This window comes from Dinoponera quadriceps, unplaced genomic scaffold (genome assembly GCF_001313825.1).
Source record: "Dinoponera quadriceps isolate SergipeBrazil2010 unplaced genomic scaffold, ASM131382v1 scaffold1029, whole genome shotgun sequence".
Taxonomy (NCBI): Eukaryota; Metazoa; Arthropoda; class Insecta; order Hymenoptera; family Formicidae; genus Dinoponera; species Dinoponera quadriceps.
Window position 1 is genome coordinate 7,044 of NW_014555106.1, and position 24,423 is coordinate 31,466.

The 24,423-nt window shown below is 41.5% G+C and overlaps 1 protein-coding gene across 1 annotated transcript; it reads left to right on the forward strand.

Annotated features, from left to right (window-relative positions):
• Positions 1-13,722: 13,722 nt before the first annotated feature.
• Positions 13,723-22,143, forward strand: LOC106742993 (serine-rich adhesin for platelets-like). The gene is made up of 3 exons (XM_014616412.1): positions 13,723-13,731; positions 17,058-18,473; positions 18,510-22,143. The coding sequence occupies exons 1-3, from the start codon at positions 13,723-13,725 to the stop codon at positions 21,405-21,407; spliced, it is 4,323 nt and encodes a 1,440-aa protein (XP_014471898.1). The 3' UTR covers positions 21,408-22,143.
• The last annotated feature ends 2,280 nt before the right edge of the window (positions 22,144-24,423 follow it).

Here is a 24,423-nt window from a genome sequence, read left to right on the forward strand (position 1 = left end):
TACCTTATATATTTATGAATCATTCTGTATATATATATATATATAATAACATTGTGTGTTGGGTCGTGTATTGTGCCGATTTATTAGAGCCATTATATATTTTGAGTTTCATTAAAGCATATGTTAAAGGCAATGTTGTTTTCATCAAAATCGAAGCTGCATAAGAACATAGAAGTCAAGCAGATAGAGAACAGTGTGTCCAAGAAAGCAGGAATTATAAACAACAAAGAAGCAGTCGCTTGATCTAACCTAACTTAAAAAGCATTCCGGTAAATAAATTGTCGATTTTATCTAAAGGAGTAATCTTGTAATGTCAAAGAAAGGAACACAATTGAAGAATCTGTTCGTAATGGTACATGATATGGTATGTTAATCTGTATGCAAGTTAAACTTTAAATAAAATCGATAATTTATTTACCGGAATGCTTGAACGTGCACAATAAATTTACGTCGATTTAACATTTGAGTCTATTAAAAAAAAAATTATGGTTAATAATATTACATCCACGTACATGCGCAGAAAGCTGTCTCAATTCGTTTGAAAGTCATGGGAAAGATTGAGAAAGTGGGAAAATGGGTTCCGCATAAATTGAATGAAAGACAGCAAGAAAATCGAAAAATTACTTGTGAAATGCTGCTCGACAGATACAAAAGAAAGTCCATCGTATCATGACAGGTGATGAAAAATGGATATATTTTGAGAATCCTAAGCGTCAGAAATCATGGGTGAATCCAGGCGAACCATCGACATCCACTGCAATCGCTTTGGAAAGAAGACAATGCTCTGTGTTTGGTGGGATCAGAAGGGTGTAATCTATTATGAGCTGCTAAAACCTGGTGAAACCGTTAACACTGATCGCTACCAACAGCAAATGATCGATTTAAATCGAGCATTGCGTGAAAAACGGCCGGAATATGGAAAAAGGCAACAAAAAGTCATTTTGCTACATGATAATGCCCCATTACACACAGCAAAACAGGTCAGGGAAGCTATCGAGGCGTTCAGTTGGGAAATACTAACGCATGCGGCTTATTCTCCAGACTTGGCTCCGTCCGATTATCATCTATTCGCATCAATGGGACACGCTCTTGCTGAACAACGCTTCAATTCGTATGAAAATGTCCGAAAATTGCTCGATAGCTGGTTCGCTTCAAAAGAAGAAATGTATTTTTTGGCGTGGCATTCATAAATTGCCGGAGAGGTAGGAAAAATGTATAAATAGCAATGGACATTATTTTGAATAAAATATTTTTTATCATTTTCAAACAACAGACGTGTACTTTTTACAAAAAAATTCCGGTTTCATACTTCTACACCTGGTAAATATAAAAATAATGTATAGGATTACGTGGCCATATTGTTGCGTATATATCTACTACTATTATTATTATCGCATTTATATATTAAAATATTTTATGATCATTGATATTCTGCTTATCAGTACTAATCGCCTATTCTTAGGAGAAAGTTCAGTGAGGACATGTTTCGTATATTATCTGAGATAGGTGGCTATAAATAGTGTTACGTCCCGTGTAGTCATGGACGCGCGCGACGAGAGCGACTCTGTCACGCTTAGCGGCTTCTTAGCCGGGGCGGGGAAAGGCGGAAAGGTTTACGCTTGGTTCTGTGGTAGAATCCCCGAATGAAAGGGGTTATTCAAGAAAGAAACGGAAACAAAATGAATGGGGACAAAATAAACAATATAATTTATTGTGTTCTCGCGCAATTCGGACAAATTAAATCGAGATGGCAACGTATAAATTATGAAGTCGGTTGTGCGCACGAAGTCGTCGGTATTATTCAATAGATAGAGCATCTACCTTGTTGTAGAGAAGAGGAGCCTGGTTGCAGGGCAGAGTTTCGTCCGTCCTTTGTTTTTATTGGTAGCGTCACACCATCTTGGCTGTGGTGCTTTTCTTGAAACGAGATGGACACTGAGAGAATTTTCACTCCGACTCGCGACTGACTTGTTGACAACGAAGTCAGTAAAGTTTGCAGACCGCACTGACGTTAAAAGACTGAGAGTTGGTACTGACTGAATGGTTGGTACTGATTGAATGATTGTTACTGGCTGAATAATTGGTACTGACTGAATGATTGGTACTGACTCTCCTAAAGACGGGGCCCTTATTTATACGTTCGTCTTCGACTCCCTCTTTCTTCTATAACTGTGTAGCTTGCATTTTTGTTGGGAACGCCAACGGACTTGGTGGTTTACGGTGTTCTCAGGTTTATAAAGATGGTGCACGAAACAAATCATGCACATCTGTTTTTAGGTTTATAAGATAGGGCACGAAACGGATCATGCACATCCGTTCTTACGGAGCGAAAAAAATTTAGTTTATCTAAATAGTACTAAATAGTATCTAAATAGTAATGTTAAAAAAAAATCGCATAACATAACTTATTTCATACACCGGGCATAATCGGTGGGGCAATACTTCAGCTATTCAGCGGCAGTGACTGCCGGATCTAAGTTAATTGAATTTAATAAGCTCGAAAAACGGCAGGTAGAAAGTGTGAATTATTTTAATGATACGAAATATAGCAACAATACGGTCGGGGCTACAACTAAAGTTATAATTTGGAAGAAACGGTAAGATGTCAACAGGCGACTATCGGGATGAAAGAAGAGTGTAGGGAAGGGAGAAAAAAAATAGAAGTGTGATAGAAAAAGGGTGAAGAAGGAGGGGGTTCCGGGGGTACCTCGGGACGTAACAATAGCGTTACGATTATTTGAGGATATTTCCATCTTTTTTCAAAAAGTCAGTTTATCGGAAAATCACATTATTATATATGGTTGGATTTGGCATGAAATATACTTTCCTCTGGTAAACAAAAAATTTTTCAATTACAAAATATTGGTGAATGGTGGAAATATTTTGATAATCATTACATTTTTCAAATATCCGATTATGTCATTATGAAATACTCCTGAAACCATTTAATTTCTGTGTGACAATGCATATTTCTTGCTCGTCAATCAAGGCCGTTGCCTGGCCGAGGATAAGCCAGAAATTCGCACTTTCTCATACTAGAAAACGACCGAAGTTTATAATTTTGGTTTCGCCCGCCGTTTTGCGTACGACACGCGGCTATTATATTTTTTATAAATGTAAAATCATCCACGATACGTCAGCAAGTTAGACCTAAGAAGAAATCGAAGCTGCCGAGAGGGACCGAGCGCGAACAAAAGTGAGGACTCTGAAGGAGCAGCTAGAGCGGCGTGCGGAAGGGCGCGGGAAAAATCTTCCTTTCCCTGTCGGACGGTTGGCGACGGACAGTGGGAATGGCCACTTTACGCTGAGAAAAGCGCAAGACCTCGCGATCCGGTAACAGATCATGCTAGGGAAGACCCCGGGAGAATTCCTTCGAACTTCTGCCAGCCCAGCAGTTGCCGAATGTCGCCCCAGGAGGAACAAGGACAAGCTAAGCGTCGAATAAAAGACCCTAGACGCGAAGCTTACGTGAGCACTTGTGATAAACGTGATCTGGCCGGGAGAACCAAGATGCTGCATCGATCGGCGCGATAGATCCCTGCGATGGTTGCCTCTTGCGCTAATTGACGAGCCCTACTCGTCACTGTGCGGCCCGAAGGCGCACACTAAAGACGTTCCGAGGCGAGAGCGAGCGAGCGAAGCTGCAGAAATAGCAGGACAAGTTACTGAGGAGGAGAGATGAACTTCAAGTGGCGAGTGGGTGAGAGAGAAACTATATACAGCCGCGGGTAGGAAAATTAGAGTTGCGTTATAATTCTGAGTCGGTTACCGTCGCTTATTGGCAGCATCTGTACGAGTAGTAGATCGGGAATTAGACTCAGACTTAGGATCCGTCGCGCCTTAAAGTTCGGGACACGCGGACGTGCAAGATTTTGGGGCCACATCGCAGAAGGACGAAAGCCGTACTCGAGAGGGTCTTGAATTTAGGAATCCTGGAGACTCGGGCTCGAGACTTGGTTGCCTTCTCTAGTCGTCGGTCGCATAGTCCTCGGAAATTAATTATCGGTATTGCCAGTATTGTTACGGGCCGTGTTGTTGAATCGCACGCTTTTGAAATTGTTTTCTAGCGAACGAGATAATTCGGGTACATGATCGGCCAGAAACAATTAATTATTGTCGGGAAAAACCCGGCTGTCGCCTATTCGGAATCCCGGCGAAATTTGCATAACGAGCGGGCAAGAGAGTTTTTTTTTGGTATCATGACGCGCGTTACCATAGTTGCCGTCGAACGGCTTAGATTTGCTGCCTAAAAAGCATCTAGCAGAATATTTTGGGCGAAAGATAGTTCTCTATTAATTGCGTTACAAGGTCTCTCGGTGTATCGGTTCATAATATGTAATTAAGAATAATCAGGCAAAGTATTGTTATCCGTAAATTAAATTCGTCTCTAAATTATTATCTCTCCCGACTACTCCCTTTTTCTCTTCCAAATTTCCGTGAGTATCGAAGAAGAAGGTGAAAGAACCACTACGCTCCACCACTCGGGATAGCAAAGGATTAGATTCTCTATCGCTTAAATAATACTGAGTTAGTCGAGGTGGATCACTGCCGCGAAAACGGAATTGAAGACGTCCTGGAACAGCGGATTGTCATTGTAATGATCATCGTTCGTAATTGTCGTGTGAAAAGTTAACGTGGAGACGTTTTCAAAATGTTATAATATTGTATTTTTTTAATAAATATTTTTCGAATTGTAAGACTTGAAAATTAAAGTACCGCTGGTATTCCGCGAAGTGTATCACGAATGTGCATTTTACAGTAAAATTTACATTTTTTATGTTTTTATGTGCATGCACGCACGCACATATGTACGCATGTACGCACGTGAATGCCTTTACGCACTTATGCATGTGCACGTCATCACACACGTACACATGTGGACGTACACACGTGTGCTTACGCACACACGTATATATATATACATATATATATATATNCATTCTGTGGTTTCTTTTTCAATAAAAAAATTGTGAATGTTCGACCTCTTTGAAATTTGTACAGATAAATTTGTGTTGCCAATTACTATAAAATACGTTGTTTGTGATGAAATAATATTTCCATACATTTACATATTACTTTTATTATTCTTGTATTTTATTGTTATATATTAGTGGTAGTAATATGCACGCGGGTGGATTCATAAGCAGATCTTAAGGTTATTTAGAATTACCATTCCATAATAATGTTACATCCTAGAGGTGAACGCAACGCCCGCGCGCGTAGGCGCGTGCCCCAACGTACCCGATAGCCGGCGGTGCAGGTCAGAGACCGGAAGGTCACTTACACTTACGCAAGCGTACGCAGGGTGGTCCTAATTTAGGGGAGGGCACGGAAGCCCTTTACCTGGGATGGGGCCGCGAGTGGAGTAACTGGGGAAAGGGTAGTGAACGCGCGATGAATTAAATTTAAATAAAATGGGAATTTTAGAATAATAATTTCGATTTTTATTCTACGTTTGCCTGTAACATTACAATATTGCGAGAGTGGTAAGATTACAAAATAGAACGGTGTACGGAGCGATTACTATAATACGGTGTGTGAGTGTGTATACGCGTGTGTGTGTGTGTGGTTACAGGGAGTGTTTTAAGGGGAAGACAATGAATTGGGAGTGGGGGGGTTCCGAAGAGGAAATAGGGGAATCGTACGGGGACGGAGATGGGTCTGGGGTCCGTGGGTCTGGGGTAGGGGATCACGAGGGTGAATTAAAATAATATGGTAGAAAGAAAGGAGGCGAAACCCAAGGGTAGGGTGAAGGAGTATTACGATAGGGTGGTGTTGGAGGGGTTGGGGGTTGATAATGGGGATCAGGTGAGTAGGAGGGAGCGAGAGGGGAACCTGGAGGTGTTATAGAAATCTCGTTATGAAGGGGTGGTGACTGTAACCTCTTGTCACAGGCTAGAAGCTCGGAAAAGGTTGTCAGCTGAGCGATCAAAGTAGCGTCGTCAGCCTCGTTTAAGTCCCTGACTGCGAGCCGGAGGGCCTCGAGCCTTTCTTCATCAGATAAAGTATTCACTGCGACACGGGGGTGTTAATATACTAAGGAACGGGGCAAGGTAGGGTGATTAAAAACGAAGGTAGGTACTTACTCGTACGTGTACTAGGTTTGGGGGTGCGAAACCTTTTCGGTCGGCTGGTCCCTCGGATGCGGAACCTTTTTGGTCGACTGGTCCTTCGGATGCGGAACGTTTTCGGTCGACTGGTCCTTCGGATGCGGAACCTTTTCGGTCGGCTGGCCGTTCAAATGGTTGCACTCGCTGTGGTCGATCGGATAAATCGCGAGATACGTAATTAATTGCCCGGAAGTGCTGCTGTACCGTGTAGCAAAGATCAAAGCCTTCGCACAGTTGAGGACAAAGGATTGAGAATCGTAACGATGATACGTGACGAGACTTTCGAAATGAAAAACGAAGTGCGTCTTGTGGCAAGAGACTGGGGTTTATATAGGGCAGATTTTTGGGGATGACGTCTACCAATGAGAGGAGGTTGCGTGGAAGACGGTTACTCCGGGAAATTCCTATTATTACTGTAAACAATTCTAAAAACCTAATCGCATAGGAGGGCCCTTGTTATACAAGGGTGGATAGATCGCAGCCCCATCGGGAGCTTATGACATATTTGGGCAGCGTGTACTCGTATCTTTTCATAAACCGCTTGATCAAATTTGTTAGTTTTATAATCATAAGAGAAGGAATCCGTTGTTATTTAAGTACCCAGTATGGGCACATACGTGCCTAACGTAGAGGTGGCTAGATATCTTAATTATTTAAAAGACGAATCTGTCATCCCCGGGGTATCCAGGATGTAAATAAACTACATAACTTACATGAAGGCTGAATGAATGAAAAACACCTGGGGAACCATACGGTACGTTTAACGGCGGCCAATGTACTCTTATCTTCGTTACAATAGCGCTAGCTCGAAATCCGTCTGTTTTCTAATCATATAATTAAAAAGAGAGATTCATAGTTTCCGGGACACACCCAGGACGTAACAATAACATCGCGCTCTTTATATTAAAACAGTAACCCTAGCCTTCGATCAGAGGTTACATAAAGTAGGTCCTTTAGTTCTACTTGCTGGATGTTCTTCGGCTCTTTGAACGCTCTCCCCCACACTTTATATCTTTTACAGAGTAGAGTGAGGCAGTGTTATAGTATATGAATATTGTCTTCTCCGCCGTTTCCGGAAAGACGACATATATCATTCTGTGCGATATTCATGTTGAGTATATGAGCTTTTAGTGCCTTATGTCCAGTCCAAATGTGGTTTCCAGCCTTTTTCTGCTCATGCTGTTAACTCTTTCGTTCTTTTTACCCAAGGCCTCCTCATCATCCGCCTCGACCGTCAGCAGTTCTCTGCTTTTTCCTATCTTGAGCAGTGTTCTAGGTCCAGCCTGCTTTTGATGGCGGCCTTAAATATGACAAAGGGTAGACCAACTGCCCGCTCGATGAGATCACATTCAGAGCCCCACTTTGCAAGGCAGTCTGCCACTTCATTGCCATGTATACCTTACATACCCAGGCATCCACATGAGGGTAACCTTATTGATCTTGCTGAGCTTCTCGAGCGCAGTCATGCAGTTCCATATCAAGGACGATTCCGTGGTGGTCTTGATTAACGCCGATATAGCTGCTTTACTGTCAGTGCAAATTGCGACTTTTTTGTTTTCAATCTCACTTGAGATGAGAATTTCGGCACATCTTAAAATGGCAATGATCGCGGCCTGGAACACCGTGGCCGGGCCGCCCAGATAGTTACATTCCCTGCATTCCGCACCTGGCCCGTACATTCCAGCCCCGTATCGATTATTACACTCCAAGCCATCTGTAAATCAGTAGCACGTGTTTTGGTTTCTTATTCTATTTGGTGTCAGTTAGTCCTTATTTGTTAGTATGCAAGAGTTAAAGCCCTTGGATATTTGCACTCTCTTGTGGGTCCTGTCCTGATTTACTGTGAATGGATGAGAATATAACCACTTGAGCCTAGTATTGCTCAATCTGATATCCCTCTATTCATCTTGATATTTCAGCCTGTGTTGGTTGTCTGCTCTGTAAATGGTCAGGTGCAGTAGATATACAAGGTCTGTTCAAAAAGTACGGCGAATTTTAAATTTCCGCGGGTTACGTATATTCGATTTTCGATTTTTTTGTGGTGTTATGTTGGTACTCATGTCCCTCACTTATGCCGACAAGTTCGGCCATTTTGAATATTCAGTTTATCTTTGACAGCTGCTTTGCTTGGACGTGTTTTGGCTCTTCGATTTTTGCCTATTCCAAAAAATGGATCAAAGAATCTAACAAAATTAAGTGCGCTGATGCATTCTGAATGTTGACTGTGGCATATGGTAAAGCTACCTTAAACCGAAGCAACGTTTATCGGTGGTACAAAATGTCCTCAGAGGGCCGAGAAGATGTGAACGACAAAGAGCGTGCCGGACGCCCGAGCACGTCAATAACAGACGAAAACATTGATGAAGTGAAGAAAATAGTATTGGCTAATCGTCGAATCACCGTTAGAGAAGTTGCTGAGGACCTAAACATATCGATTGGCTCGTGCCATTCGATTTTTACTAATGATTTGGGCATGAGACGGGTCGCGGTGAAAATTGTACCAACGCCCCTGCTCACACATCGTTGTTTGTGCGCGAATTTTTGGCCAAAAACAACACACTAATGATGCCGCAGCCACCGTATTCCCCAGACCTGGCCCCCTGTGACTTTTTCTTGTTTCCGAAACTGAAGAGACACATGAAAGGACGACGCTACTCTACGATTGAGGAGATAAAGGCGGCATCGCAGGAGGAGCTGAACAAGATCACAAAAAATGATTTTTTGAAATGCTTCGAGGATTGGAAAAAACGTTGGCACAAGTATATAATATCTGATGGGGATTACTTTGAAGGAGACAAAATAGATATTCATGAATAAATAAATAATTTTTGAAAAAACACAAAATTCGCGATACTTTTTGAACAGACCTCGTATGCAGAGGGCCACTTCCAGCGCCTCTGTTGATGTGGTTCTCATGGCCCCTACCGCAGCCCTCATGTAACTATCTTGTGAGCTTTTCAGCAGGTTCCTAGCCTCCATTTCTCCACTCTTGGCCACCATACTACAGCAGCATAAGTTAATCTCGGTAGTAGTAGCCCTTTGGTTTTTTCCATGGCTCTTCTACACGCTCAAATCAACGTGTAGAATTTTTTTTCCTTTCAAGGAGATGCTGTTTCCAGTTTAATTTTGGGTTGATCAAGACCCTGAGGTATTTTACACAATTTGTGAACTCTGCTTCCGTTACCCATAGCTTAATAGGCTTTATGGCTTAATAGGCTTATGGTTTTTTACTTTTACTTCCTGGTAAATGTTATAATATTTGTCTTAGAAGGATTGATGACCAGACTCTTCCTTGTGTACCAGTTTTCGATATTTCTCAAAGCTGTCCCTATATGTTCTTTGAGAGTTTCCAGGTAGTTTCCCCTGACCACCACAGTCACGTCGTCCGCGTAGCCATAGATTTGTAAACCTATTTCTTTTAGACTGACCAGAAGTTCATGAGACCACCAGGCTCTACAGGGTGGGGAATAACACCCCACCCTGCGAGCAGCCACGGATTGGTTTGCCTTCCAACGTTTCTTTCTCACATTGAACCATAAGATTCCTGGCGGTCAGCATGTTTTTTATTTATTTAATTAGTACCTCTGGTGTGCCGTGATTTATCATGACTTCTCTTATCGCTTTATTTGAGGTGTTATTAAAGGCTTTCTCAATATGTAGGAAACATCCAAAGGCATATCCCTTGGCTTCCAGTTGAGTCTTCACCGCTCTTACTAGGTGATGTAGAGCGCTATCTGTGGACCTGCTCTACCTTTTGACGTACTGGGAGTTCACTAATGGTTTTACCATTAGCGAGATTGATTTCAGATGTCTATTATTTTCTTCAGTGTTTTCAAGATGAAAGAAATGAGACTGACCGATCTAAAGTCCTTAGTGATGACATGACAATTTTGACTTGGTTTTGGTATGAAGATTACATTTATGTCCGCCCAGGTCTTGGGAATATGTCCTAGGGCTATATTCTTCCTAAAAATATTTATTAAAGTTCCCAAGATTTCTTGAAGGCCGTCTTAAAGTAGCACAGGATAGATACTATCCGGTTCAGGCGCTTCGTTGCAGGGTGCGAAGGTCTTAACAGCCCATTCCACCCCTTTCGGCTGCACAATCTTCAAGGCTATGTCCCAATGTTTTCGTCCTTTTCTCGTCATGTGAGTAATAACAGCCAAGGTCCTTTCAAAGCCTGGAACGTGACTCTGCATAAAGTGATCTAGAGATTCCTCCTTCGTTCTCGTGTATGTACTATTTGGTAGCTTTAAACAGCTCCAGCAGGTATACATTTCTGTGCTGAGTTTCTTGTGCAGTCTCGAGGACTCTGATAAGCTCTCGATATCTTTACAATAACTTTTCCTGCTGTTGTTATTTTGCTTTCACAATCTCTTTCTTGTAGAATCGTTGAAATTCTATGAAATTCTTCCACGACTCTCTGGTTTTTAGCTTCCTCGCTTTTTTTAAGCTTCTTCTGACCACAGCCCTGTGTTATCCTAGCTCTTTATTCCACCGTGGGGTGTGGGCTGTTGGATTTCTTTGCCTAAGTCGGCAGTTCAAAAGAGCTTCTTATGGCGTCGCTAACATTCGTTGCCGCCAGTTCCAGCTTTCTTAAGTTATAAAATTTCATTGGGACCCCAAGGATCTGATCTTTGAGGTCGGTCCTGTATCCCTCCCAATAAGTCTTCCTGAGACTTCTAGTCCATGTCTTTGTAATTACCATTTGTCGTAGAGCGTAACTTTTCTGCCTGTGACCTGACCTAGAGGGTTCATCTGTTACCCTCCAGTCCCTCACCATGTCCAGAAGTTCGCCCGAACAAATGATAATGTCTATTATCTCCTGTCTTCGAAAATCCATGAAGATAGTTTCATTTTCCCTGTTAGAATATGCGACCTGCTGCTTACTATCTAGCTGAGTAGGCCTTCGCCTCTCGGGTTGTTATTTGTGCTCTCCCATACCAGATAAAGAGAGTTTGCATCACAACCCAAGAGTAATTCGAGCCCGCCCGCTTTCAAATACGCTACTAGTTACTTGACTTCATCGGAGGGAGGGATGACTTCCGCATCGTAGGGCATATATATTGACCCTACGGATAGTTCCAGGAATCTCCCGTCCCTTCTTCTGACTTTTATTAATGCAGCAGTGACATCACTACTGCTGTACTCTGTTGGGAGGGTGATCTCTACGTTGTTTGTGATAATGCAGGTCCTAACTTTGCCCCTGTTATTTACACAAAGAATTTTCCGCAGCTGTTTAGACTCCTAATTCCGTCCCTAACTAGCAAAGGTTCTTGCACCAGCGCTATTTTTGCTATTAGTGCTGGTTTTGTCTGCATCACAGCCATGCTCCTGGCTAGATTCGCCGAGACGCCTTTGCTGTGATGCAAATTAATTTGCAAGGGAATTTCGGAGCCCGCCATTTTTAAACAGATCCCCGCTGATCCCCTTTCTTGGTAATTTTCAGGCGGTCCTTCTCAACCAACTTTACTGTTGCTTGGTTCAAGCCACAGAAATGTTTAAAATTGAGGTTATTTAAGGCCCTCACCATTCCCTTCCTAATAAGGGCAGCGAAGTAAGTGCTCCTGGTATCTCTACTTTCGCTCCCTTTTGCCACCATTCAGTCGTCCCTCAGGCCAGGGTTTTATCTGTTAAGGTGAGACATCCTTGACTGGCAATTTCGGGTTCTCGACGTGCACTACAATTCAATGTCGCTTTGGCAGCTCATCGACCAGCAGCGCACGCAACTGGGTCCCGCTCTTCAACGCGAATTCCGACGTCAGGTTTTTCAGCTAGGCGGCGAATTGTTTCTCGGTGCTGTTGAAGACCACTACTCCGTCCCTAGTCGACGTACTCTTGAAGGTTGGAACTTTTGTGCCTTTGGCTATGGATACAGCGCTTCACTTGTTTCTTGATTTCGTTGACTTCCTCCCTCCTCAGTTGTTCGTCAGGGTAGGCCATCGGGACGATTGCCACCCTGACCACACCCGAGGCGGCCCGAGCAAAAGTCCTTTGTTCACTGACCATTAGCCTTTTGCCCGGTTGCTTTTCATCTAAAGGACAGGGTGTGCTCGGCTCCTGTCTGGGGCGTTTGCATGCACTCTCGGGAGTTTGCTCTCCTGTCCTTAGGTTGGAAACAGTTTCTGAGCTTGGTCCTGGTTAGGGGTTCTTCTGGTCCTCCTTTCAGAAACTGCTTTTTATAGCGGGTTTTTTTCTCTGTCCCCGCACCTTGTTTCTCTGTGTTTTTGCTGTATAAAGTAGTTAGACACTCGAGAGCTATATTAAAGTTATTTTTGTCAGGATCCCTTTTTGCTCTCACGAGAATGCGGACTAGCGGTCTTGTCCGGATTCTCAGCTGCGACCTGAAGATTGGCGCGTGTTATACTACTCGGAGGTCGCACGGTATCCGGGAGGCACCATTTAAAATACAGCTTCCTCTATACGCAGTCCTCGGCATGGTCGCTAACATGATTTAAGGGGTTCCTTTTCGTTGGTTGCATGTGCGACTATCCTAAACGGGTAGACCAGCATGCAACCGTAAGCCACTCCACCATGTCAAGGTGGAGAATCTTCTGGGAGATTGTTATATACTAATATTAAAATTATTATATTCAGATACGAGCACAATTATTATTTGCAATTTATATACATGCGCGAGGATATATTCATTCTTTTTAGCCCTGTTGCCCGTTTTCAAGCGTGGAGACCGCTCTCATTTATTCATAAGCGGATAAAAAACGTGTAAAAAGTGGGGGCTGGTTTTATTGCATTATTGCTACAAATCTTTTGAATCTTCGAAATCCTTCTTTATCCGAATGACGAGTAATGCAACGCTGGAACGGCGCTTGCGGGTCAAATGAATGAGGATATCTCTCGGTAGTGCGATAAAATATTTTGTTTACCGCCGTGATCTGTTCGCCGGTGGTGAGACGAGAACTAACAAAGAATTATTGTCAGTCTGTATAACTCTCAACTCACTCATAAACATAGCACGGAAAAGAATCCAATGCTACTTATTACTCACAGAGAAGTTTTATTGATATTGTGGTCCTTAATTTATCTACACTTTACTTTATGATTGCTACACTATACTTTGCTTCACGATTATATGGATATATGCTATACATATGTTAGTAGCAGCAGCGAGTTCACTGATAGGAGAGATCGCGTCTTCGCTTTTCACAACACTATGTCCAATCCAATCCATGTCATAAGGGTACGCCTGCTAAATCCGGTCAAATTTCAGTTTAAATTTCCGGCCACATTTTATTTCAGCGCTAAATTGGCATTTGTGTGTGAGTAAGCCAAAACTATGTTCTGAACGAACATAACTTCAAAATGACAGTGTGAGCAGTCACGATCGAACATGTAATATAACCGAAAAGCGGCAATTATTGAAAGTCTTCACGCTTGATGTACGCTGGCCAAAATAATTGAATCCTTTAAATATGCGAAATCGACAGTTTACGAAATTTTCGCTAAATATAAGGCTTTGCAGAAGTCGGAAGGTTCTAGAACTTTGTCGAGGAAGAGCCATTCAAGAGAGAGGGCAAGGACGCCGGAAATTGCCTAAAGGGCCTAAGAGTTGATCACAGAAGACCCAGGGCAGTCTCTTAGGAAATTAGCGACAATGTTGGGCGTGAGTGAGGCTACCATGCGCCAAATAGGATCCACGATATAAGTCAAACGTCATAAATGTACGACAGATGCTGTCTGAAGCTGCTAGAATGAAGAGAGTTGCTCGTTCCAACTTGCATGTGTGTTCGTTAAAAAACGAAACAGCAGGACGCCTCAGATATTTTTTTGACTAGAAAATGTTTACTGTCGACGCAAAGTGAACCGTAGGAACGATCCTGGGCTCGCCTATGACCCCGAAGATGTCCCCGTTGTAGCTAAGACAAAGTTTCCAGCCAGTGTTCACGTCCTAAGCGTTGTCAGCGAAGATGACGTCATGCAGCCACATTTTTTTAATAAGGGAAAAACTGTTACAAAGGAAATATATGTACGCGTTTTGACATCAGTAGTCAAGCCATGAATGGACACTGGCCTGCAGCTTCCGGGAAGCCTTACATCTTCCAATTGGATTTGCGCACCAGCTTACACGTGTCATTTGGTCCAAAACTGGCTGTCGTACAACTTCGTTTTGGAGCAAAAAGTTTTGGCTTCAGAATAATCCAGATTTAAATTCGTTTGACTATTATGTGTGGAGCGTGATTGAAAGGCTCAGTAACAAATCGAGACAACCTAATGTGGCATCTTTTCAGGCTGCTCTTGAAGCATCATTCTTCAAAATAGACAAGCCGGCATTGCAAAAGGCGTTGCAAAGGGCGTGCAATTGTCCTAAATCGAGGCAGTAATTGCGGCAAACGGTGATTACATTATGTAATTTTTGTCTATAACGGTTACCCAAATGACACGAAGAAAGGTTTTTATAAAATTTTATATGTTTAACAAATAAACTTTTGATAAAATACATTGTTTATTTTGTCCAGATTTAGCTGACGCATCCTATACGATAGCAACCAAATATACTAACTGAGCAGTTATGTAGAAATAAATAATTAAATTACATAACTGTAATATAATTGTTATAACAAATTCGTTTCATAATTTGTTACTTATAAGTTACATAGCAACATTATATTAACTGGGTAGTATTCCATCCGATCGGGACACTAAGTATAATTTAAATCGAATTTCAATCTGTGAATTCGTTTAATTTTCAATTATACTAGAACAAAACAAGCGCAATCTACGTCCGACAATAAGTTAATTATTATAACACAAATAAATTTCGTAGTTCATATACAGTCTGTTCCAAAATATAGGGCAGAATATCGAGAATGTACAACCTAAAAGAAAATGATTCCATTATATTAGTATATTAAGGTAGATATAAAGACATATAATGTAATTACCTACTAATGGTCGCCAAATGGGTAACCAATCGCTTCCATTTTCAATTATACCATGGCTTGGCGTTTTCTTGGTATGGTTTTGATTAATTTTTTTAAATATTCAAGTAATACAGAGCGCCATAACTTCCTGATTTTGGTTGGACAACTTTAAAAATAGAGATAGGTTTCCTTCTTATTTTGTGCTTTATGTAAGACCACACATTCTAAATTCGTATCTTCGGGACGATGCGGACCAATCAATTGTGGTAATGCAATTTTTAGCTTTATATTCTGTGCGACTCCGATGTTTGTAATCGTTATCTGCCTGATTCTCCCAATTGTTTATGTTTTCCCATAAAATTTCTCGGCAAATGTCAAATATTTCTGATAAATATAGCGCATTATTTCAGCGTTTAAGTTATCAGTAAATAAATAAGGTACAAAAAACTACTAAAACCACACGTATAGAAACATCTCCAAACATAGATCTTAATTTGATGCTTAATTGTTTATTGTTTAATTGTCCTTTGACTTTCTGGCCACTTTTTAGACCTGAACATAAGATAATTTGGTTCTTTTGCATACAAAACTAAAAACACTCCCTCATAACGCTTGAAATACTTGGCACTGATTTTGAAAATTTCCATATTACTAATCTATGACGTTGGAACGACAACAAAGTATACATTGTGCAGACAGGTATCCTCCAGGCTTTCCAATATCATAAAATAGATGGTACTATGGTCAACCGTTTTGTAGTAAGGTCGTACATTTTCTTGTGAACAGACTGTAACTAAATAAACACCAAACAAAAGAGTGCGGCCAAGATGTCTCTCTTATGTGCTCCGCCATACTCTTAGCAGCGAGCCTCACTGGCCACTGACAGCCGCACACGCGGCACCAAGTTCCGGTTCCTAAGGAAATAGTATGTTCGCAGCCTGGAATCCTTGATCTGCGCTCATTGGTGTCGTGTGTTCGCTGTTTCAGCCGTGAGTTTGCTGCAATGCACGACCATTACCAACCTACACCGGTATCACAAACAAGGTGGTATATTCGTCGTCTTCGCCGTGCATTCGCTGCAACCGATTTCAATTCGCCTGAGCAAGTCTCGGGATGGTGCATTCGCAGCTTCCGCCGAATTTTCTCGACCTCGCTACCACTATTTCCAGATTGTGGCACTCTAGTGCCGATACCGCAGTTGACCGCCCGTCGACAGAGCTACCGCCGAAACTGTAAAATTCGCATCTGTAACATTGTGTAATACGCGTAAAACTCTCTTATATCATGTTCATCATTAACTGTATACTAATTATCGAAATATCAATACCGTATTCAGCGTCAACCGTGTATCATACATCATGAGTAGATATCATGCTCACAGTTAACCGCATCTCATATACCTAAATGTAAATACTGTGCTCAGCGTCAACTGTATATGTTGCATTATACATAGATACCGTGCTCGCCGTTAACCGTGTATTGACTATCGTAATGTAAATACAATGTGCACCGTTAACCGCACTTTGCATTTCGAAATGTAAATACCGTGCTCATCATCAACCGTAATCTGTATACAATGTAGCATCCGCAATGTAGATTTGCACCCACTGTTAGTCAAATACCGTATACTGTGTGTATTTCAAGATTTAAATACCGTAAATATCGTTAAACACATACCGCGATCAAAAACCAATCCCGGAAATCAGACGAGCTAGCCTCGGACACTCAGAAAACGCGAGTTCGATATTTCGCACCGAACACCGGCTTCGGAGAAATCAACCGTTTCAAAAAAAATACTTATAATTTTTATAAAACCGTAGTTTTTATTAAATCAATTATTTATTCTATTTAAATAAAAAAATTTAGAATTTTTAATAAATATATTTTTAATATTTACCTAAAACATACTTTTTGCAATATTTTTCTCACAGTGTATTTAATGCATTTTTGTTAATTTACTTATAAGTTATACTATTTCCTTTTATTAGCCAAAATCAATGCAATATCGAACGCGTTGAAAAAGAAACAATTACGGTCGACATTACGTATCTTCTGATCCGCATTTCAGGTCTCCAAGCTGTCGATATCACCGATCCAGAGCCAGCAGGAATTGTCCCGCACGTTGCAAACAAAACAAAGTCAAGGGTCGCAGCAACAGAGGATTCCCAGCAACTTCCTGCCGACTCCGGCCACCATGCAGACCACCGTGAGATCCTTCTACCCGACGCCGCGGCCTTCACCAAAACCTTCGCAGTCGCAATCGATTACTCAGCAGATCACCCAACATATCCACGTATCGCCGAGTCTGACGATACCGCAACTGAAACCACACGAAATCACTCTTAACTTGCCGTCGCCAGACATACAAAGGATCGTGCAGAATCCATCGCCTCTGCTGTCCTCGCAGTCGAGGGTGATCGTCACTGCAAAGGCTAGCGTGAGCGACGAGTCCGGCAGGCCACTGAACACTACGCAGCTGGTGACGCTACCGTTGCCGACGATACCAGTCAGCTATGACGACTACAAGGAAGGCGATGAGTCTTTCGATCCTTTCTACCGTGATGTGCCGAAAATTCGCAAAAATCGCCGAATTCTAAAAAACAAAAACGTCAACGTGAAATCTGCAAAGAAAAAGAGAAAGAGACGATCACTTGATCAAGCATATCATTTCGTTTACGATGTAAACAGCCGTCGAGGAAACGATCCGAAGGAGAGCGAGTCTCGTAGGAATGCAGACAACGTGGCGAATGGGAAAAAGATGGGTGCCGAAGACAACAACAGAAATCTCTGGGACATTAAGGAGAGCCTTATGAAATTTCGCGACATTCTGTTCAGAGACGAAGTGTACAACGTAGATTCTGTTTACAGTGGTGTTGCGGAGGGAATTGAAAATAAGACCGATCGCGTCAGTGAAGAGGACGGCAATACTTTCGGCGTGAAGTCCGAAAAGCAGACGGAGGACGCGATGAAAAGGTTGGACTCTTTGAAGGACCTGAAAACGGAAGCTGCGAAACATTTAGATTTAACTGAAGAAGAAGATACTAGTAAGGAGGAGGAGTTTAATGACGAGGCGAGTAACAAAGATTCGAACGACAAAACTAATATCGAGAAAATGGTTATTGAAAAGAAACGTGTCGAAAGTGCTTTGAAATCAGAAACTAAACTCGACTTTAAAATTAATGGTCAGCTTCCACCAACAGCCGCTCGTTCCGACGAAGACGGGTTTCATGAAAGCGTCATTGATGTCATAATATTTGACAACGACGATGACAAAATGAAAGCCTCGTTCTCAAGCTCCGACGACGCAGAAATCTCTAAGGCTGATGTGCCAATTGAGATTATCATTGAAAAAGAGACGAAATCCCACTCGCAGAATTCGTCTAAGGCCATGTACGACGAACATATCACACGACATGTGACGAAGAAAGTTGATTCAGTTCAAGAGTCGCGTTCTCCGACGAGCGACGCAACAAGCCAGTCGGAAGTTCCTCGAGAAATGACGAGGCAGGAAAGCGCGAAGGATCCCATGGGAAAACCCAGCTTTGGGAGAAAGGGCTCTCGACCGAGGTCTTCGAAGAGACGTTTATCTTCCAGAGTGAAACAGCAAATGACAGATCGCGTCGAAACAACGGAGGCAGTCCGTCAACAGAAAGAAGTATTTCAATCGACGACGCCAACGACGAATAGTACAACAATAACCACTACTGCTACCAATAGCACAACCAGTACCACCAGCACGACTACTACCACGCCTCCACCCACCGTGCCTTTCGAGACGCAAGTTGTCGTGCAAACCGACAGTCACATTTACGAGGAATTAGAATTGCAAACTTCTAAAGAAGTGGACACACGAGCAATTGGCCAACACGACATTATGTACAGTATTGACATTATCAAGAGTATTCAAGATGACAAGAGCCACAACGTGAGCAAAATCGAGGAGTTAAAGCGATCGTTCGATTATCAAATTGCGAAGGACTATGTTGAACATTCAAAGCAGCAGGACAACGAATCCGAAGAAGAACTGTCCGAAACAGAATCGCCGGATTATACGCAAAACGCCAGATTGAAAGATATCAACTTCACCGAGAACTCACGAAACATAGAAGAGACGCAAAGTACTCAGGGGGAATCGATGGAGGTCGCGAATGCCTCCGGAGAGAAAGAATCGTCCGTCGAGGAATCTTCCTCTAGGGTTCACGAATCGACTACGAACGACGAGTTCGACGCGAATACAAATGACGAGATGTCCGAGGAGGACTTGGAAGAAATGTACAATAAAATATCCTTTCCTCAGGAAATCACGGTTAACACCAAGAATAAGACATATCAAGAGGACTCGTCTTGCCAAGAGGATGAAAGTGAGAAGTCTTCGAAGGACGACCTAGACGAACAGAATGACTTCACGACTGCGAAAGACCGAGAGGAAGCGTCGACTTCCGAGGAGGAGTTAAACCATTATCAGGACACAACGGGATCATCTAAAGAAAACGCGCGTACTGACGCCAGCATCCAAGAGGATTATAAGGAGCCAGAGAGCATTGAGTACTCCACTGTGCCAGCGGATTACACGAGTTCTGATGAGTACGTTGATCTCCGAGAAGACGTGGAAAACTCGACTGAGCGAGAAAAAGAGACTGAAAGCAGCACTGAGGGCGTTCTAAAATTCACGGACGAGCTACCCGGGTTGGATCACACCGAGGACACGAAAGCCAAAGAGTCGGTGGCCTCGAGACCCTACGACATCAACGAATACGAATATGTGGATGATAATTACGAACGAGAAGATTATAAGCATTTCATATTTGACATTAAGTTGGATGATGACAAAGAGAAGAGCAATATAGAGAAGAAGAATCAAGAGAAGGAAGATGCGTCCGCAACGAGTTTTGAGAGAAGCACCGAAGTGGATGACAATGTCGAAGCGGAAACTCATGCAGAACACATAGAGGCGGTCACGGAACTCGTGAGTATCAAGGAAATTGTAGACTCGACCACGACTTCGTCAACCATTACAGCAGCGTCTACTGTAACAACGGCGTCTACAACCACACCTACGACAGTATCCACGACGGCATCTACAATTGCATCCACAACGACATCTACAACATCATCTACGACTTTTATGATAGAATCAACGTCTATGACAACGTCCCAGACAACGGCGACTACCACTACAAGCACGACTACACCTCGATCGACGACCAATATTTCTCGTGCTATGCCGCCGAAGCTCTTCAAGCCCAATTCCGCCAGGAGAACTTACGCCTACATCCCACCCACGACAACCCCAATTCCAGTTGTGATCAAACCAAGGTTGGGCTTGTACAATCCAAAACCGGCAAAGCCGCCCAAATCTTACAATGAACTGGCGCCGAAGCCGGTCATCAGAAAACTACCTCTTTTATCACGTAAACCTGTTACCACCACCAGTACTACCAGCACCTTAGCTACTACGATTACCGACAAGTCATATCCGGACGATCAAGATACCACTACAGAACCTTTGACCACGATGTCAGTGACGACAGCGGCAACGAAGGCAGCGATGACGTTAATGGCGACCTCGACGACGAAAACGACAACGACGACCACGATGACGGCTATATTAACGGAGTCTAATAGGAGTGAGGAGAACGTGCTAAAGAGCAAAGTAGAGGCGAAAGAGCCTTTATTTTTTAATTTGTCTGCGAAGGACAACGTAAACAAGGAGGACCAACTTCCAAGCCCATCCGAACAAGATTCTCCTGTCAATTCTTCTAGAAACCCGGACTTCCACGTTTCTACTGAGGAAATCCAGACTATCACTCCGTATCCTTTGACCAGAATATCTACTTTCGCGACCTTTACCGAGCAGACAGCGAAGGAAGCAGAGAGCAAACTATATGAGACTACGGAAAGTATCGATGTTCTTACGACGGCTGCTGCGCCGACGACGTTGCCTCTTGAAATGTCCGCGTACATCAAAACAAACAGCGAAATAAATCCGAAAGAAGCCGAGTCCACTACGACAGCTTCCACCAAAGTTCATCCACAGGAAGTTATCAGCGAGATTCTGCCGGTCCTCAGTGAACGTCCGATCTCGGTTTTATCCTTGACGACTGTCCCATCCAACGCTGAAAATGACTATTTCCACGTGCCGGCGGAATCGACTGAATCGACTGTCTTCCGACCGAGCAGCCGGAACACCATGAATACTCCTCGAAAACACCTGAGTTTCAATTGCCTGGAAAAAGAGATGTACCGCTTCTATGGCGATACTAGAGACTGTCGTCTGTTCCATTACTGTTCGCCTGGCTTCACGAAGCGACAAGTATTGGATTTCCGGTTTGTGTGCGAGAAAGGCACGGAGTTCGACGAGGAGACGCAGAGCTGCCGACACGACGTGCAAAACCGGAAATGCCGGAACCGATCCTGATAAAAGAGAGAGAGAGAGAGAGAGAGAGAGAGAGAGAGAGAGAAGGCAGGCGACGCGACGAAGCGATTCCTCCGACCATTGATTTTGATAATTCGTGAATCCTCTAGGAGACTCTCCTTAGTATATTTATATAATTCCTAACGTAAAATATAAGAGTAGCCCCCCTGTCCGCGGAAGAGAGTACCGCCTCTCGTAAGTATTGCCATAGCGCCTCGCCGAGCGCTGGATTCACACTTATTAAAATTAATGCGCTCCGCATCTGCTCGGTTTCTGATCGGCCGTCTCGTCGTCGTTTGGACCCGGAGAGCAGTGAAGATACGCACCGCCAAGAATGCAGCAAACGCAGCCGAGGGCGCAGTCTCGAGCGCGTGGCTAACAAATCACCCCATCCGCTTTTCGACAGGAGAAAACGGATCGTGCTTAGTGTGTTAGAGAACGAAGAATCGGTTCTTATGATGTTTTCGGACGCATGTCCACGTGAAGGAAAAGTTAGAAGATAAGGAGGAAGAAAGCGAAGGTCGCGTGTCAAAAGAGCGGGAATCGAATTCTTTCCACTGGTTTATCGTTCTATGAATTTCTTAGAGTGAAATCTGTCTCAAAACGAGTAAAAGGTGGCAATATTTTATCTGGAAGCAATAGTGAAAATTCCGGTACTCGAAATCGCAAGAGTAAATGTTTAACTGCGCTATTTGAGAATTTTGCCAGTAAAATATTGACATATTTCTGGAAAACTCACATCATATTGGTTGCATTAAATTACAAGTGCTTCTATATAGTGGAAATAAGCGCGAAAATAAATTAAAGTAATACACAATATGTGGGGAAAACGATTACAAATTTAAAAATTGACAACTTCAGCTATCAGTTAAAATAAATATTCATCTGATTCAGAAATTCTGCAATTTATATGTACCGAATATATTAATACCTCAATCAGGAAAATTTCAACGAACGTTTTTATATATTTTCAATTAAAGCTAGAAACTTAACATTTTAGTGTCTGGGTCATCGGGGGCTCATGTTGAACTTTCAATTCAGGCTGCGTAACACATATTTTGTTATATTTTGTAACTTCTTTCCCTTATATAATGATGATTTTGTAGTTTTATAAATATTATGAAATATATCTCATAAATGTATATAATGAAAAATATAATAAATGAGGTAATCGAAAATTATCGGTGGTTTATACGGCATGAATTGAAACTCATGTGAAATTGACGCAGTACACAACGTGTTAAGTACAATAAAGAGTGAAGACCTAAAAGAAAAGTAACATTTTGCTTATCAGGATCGATATCTTTCATTGGTTTGATTACATATAAACTTTTTTTTCCATAAGGTAAACAAATTCTTTAGTTATATTAAAAGATGAATAAAATTTAACCATATTTTATATTTAAGTAGAAAAATTAAATTTTATGAAGATCGAAGTTTATTAAGATTTTTTTCACCCCCAAGGTTATAACAGGACTTAGGATTGATTGTAACATGGTATAATAAAATAAAAACAAATCTATAATTAATTTAGCAAAACGTTTTTTTGTACAAGAAAACATCCCAATTAGCAAGAAATCATTAACATAACGTTATTATAATGATATCTTGTAGCATGCAACGTTTATAAATATATTATTCTCAATATTATATACATTATCGTTAACAATATTTAATACAAACGTTAAAAATAATATTGATATATTAATATTTCTATATTATGGTTTTAATACTTAGGAATATTATAGTATCAAATAACACGGATTAAAATCATTTATAAAATATTATGTCAAAATGTTTATAATATCCACATAAAATAATTGTTTTATAAGACTGACATAATGGGTTATACCTCGCTAGAAATTTTCAAAAAATGAAGTATATATTGTGAGAAATATTACCTAAAAGTTTTAAGTTGATTCTTTTTTAATTTTACGAAGATATTCGATCTTAAGTAAACGTTCGTCGAAACTCTCCGCGCAGGCACAGCGTAGCAGGAGGGAACGAACATCGTCCTTTTTTTCTGTCTGTAGGTTATTATTGTATGTTACTAAAGTATATATTTGTGTTAGTAAATACGAAAGGTTCTTTAAGACATTTTAATAGCAAAATCCATGGATTTTCAGACCAACCAACATGAAACCCGGAAACACTAGCAATATTGCAGTTGATGTTGAGCCATACAGTCGAACATACATTTCTATATTTTTTCTTGTTTTAAAAAATTATGGTTCGTGAAAAAGGTTCGAGAAATTCAAGAAAATTAGATCATTTTTAATATTCGAAGCCAAAAGAAGGGAGAATGTTTATAATCCGAGAACAGTGGAGCGTAGTAAAAACAGTTTTATTGCATGTGCAAAGAAAAATTAAAATGCAAAAAGAGATTATGCCGCAATATAGTAATATTGAATATAGAATTTTTAACTTTATCATCGTTTCTGCGGCAGTTTTCAAATTTTATTAAATACAGTGCGATAGAAATATTAAAATTCAAACTGCAAGTACATGCTGCCTTGAATTTAAGATTACATTGATATGTGATAACCGCGAACCTCAATATAATTCTTCGAATTCTTTTTACATTCATATAAAATAAATTGGCATTTCGTATTTGCAATGAAGCTACTAAGATTGTGATTAAAAACTGTTCAAAAGGTTTACGGCTTGATGGACATGCCGCAAATTTTTTATCAGAGTACGTGATATGATCATAAAACATATGCATGGTTAAATTTAAACCATTGTTCAAATGCTTTTTAAAAATGCTGTGAAAGAAAAAGTAGCAAATGCTTAAAAAAAAAAACATATGTAAAACAACTGAATTAACTGTCCAATGACAGAATGTGAAAAAATTATTTCTTTAATTAGTGTTTCTTGTAATATCGCATATTACACAATGGCAAAGTTATTAACTTTTTGTGAAAAATCTATAATGGAAAATTAGTGAATTTTGGAATAAAATTTTGGTATAAAAATGAAGATTCTGTAGAATACGAAAAATGGTTTGAGATACGAGGTC

Excerpts from the sequence above, each read along its gene's own strand:
- LOC106742993 (XM_014616412.1), top strand. Across the intron at positions 18,474-18,509 it reads ACGCAACAAGCCAGTCGGAA|GATCCCATGGGAAAACCCAG; the intron begins GTTCCTCGAGAA and ends GAAAGCGCGAAG.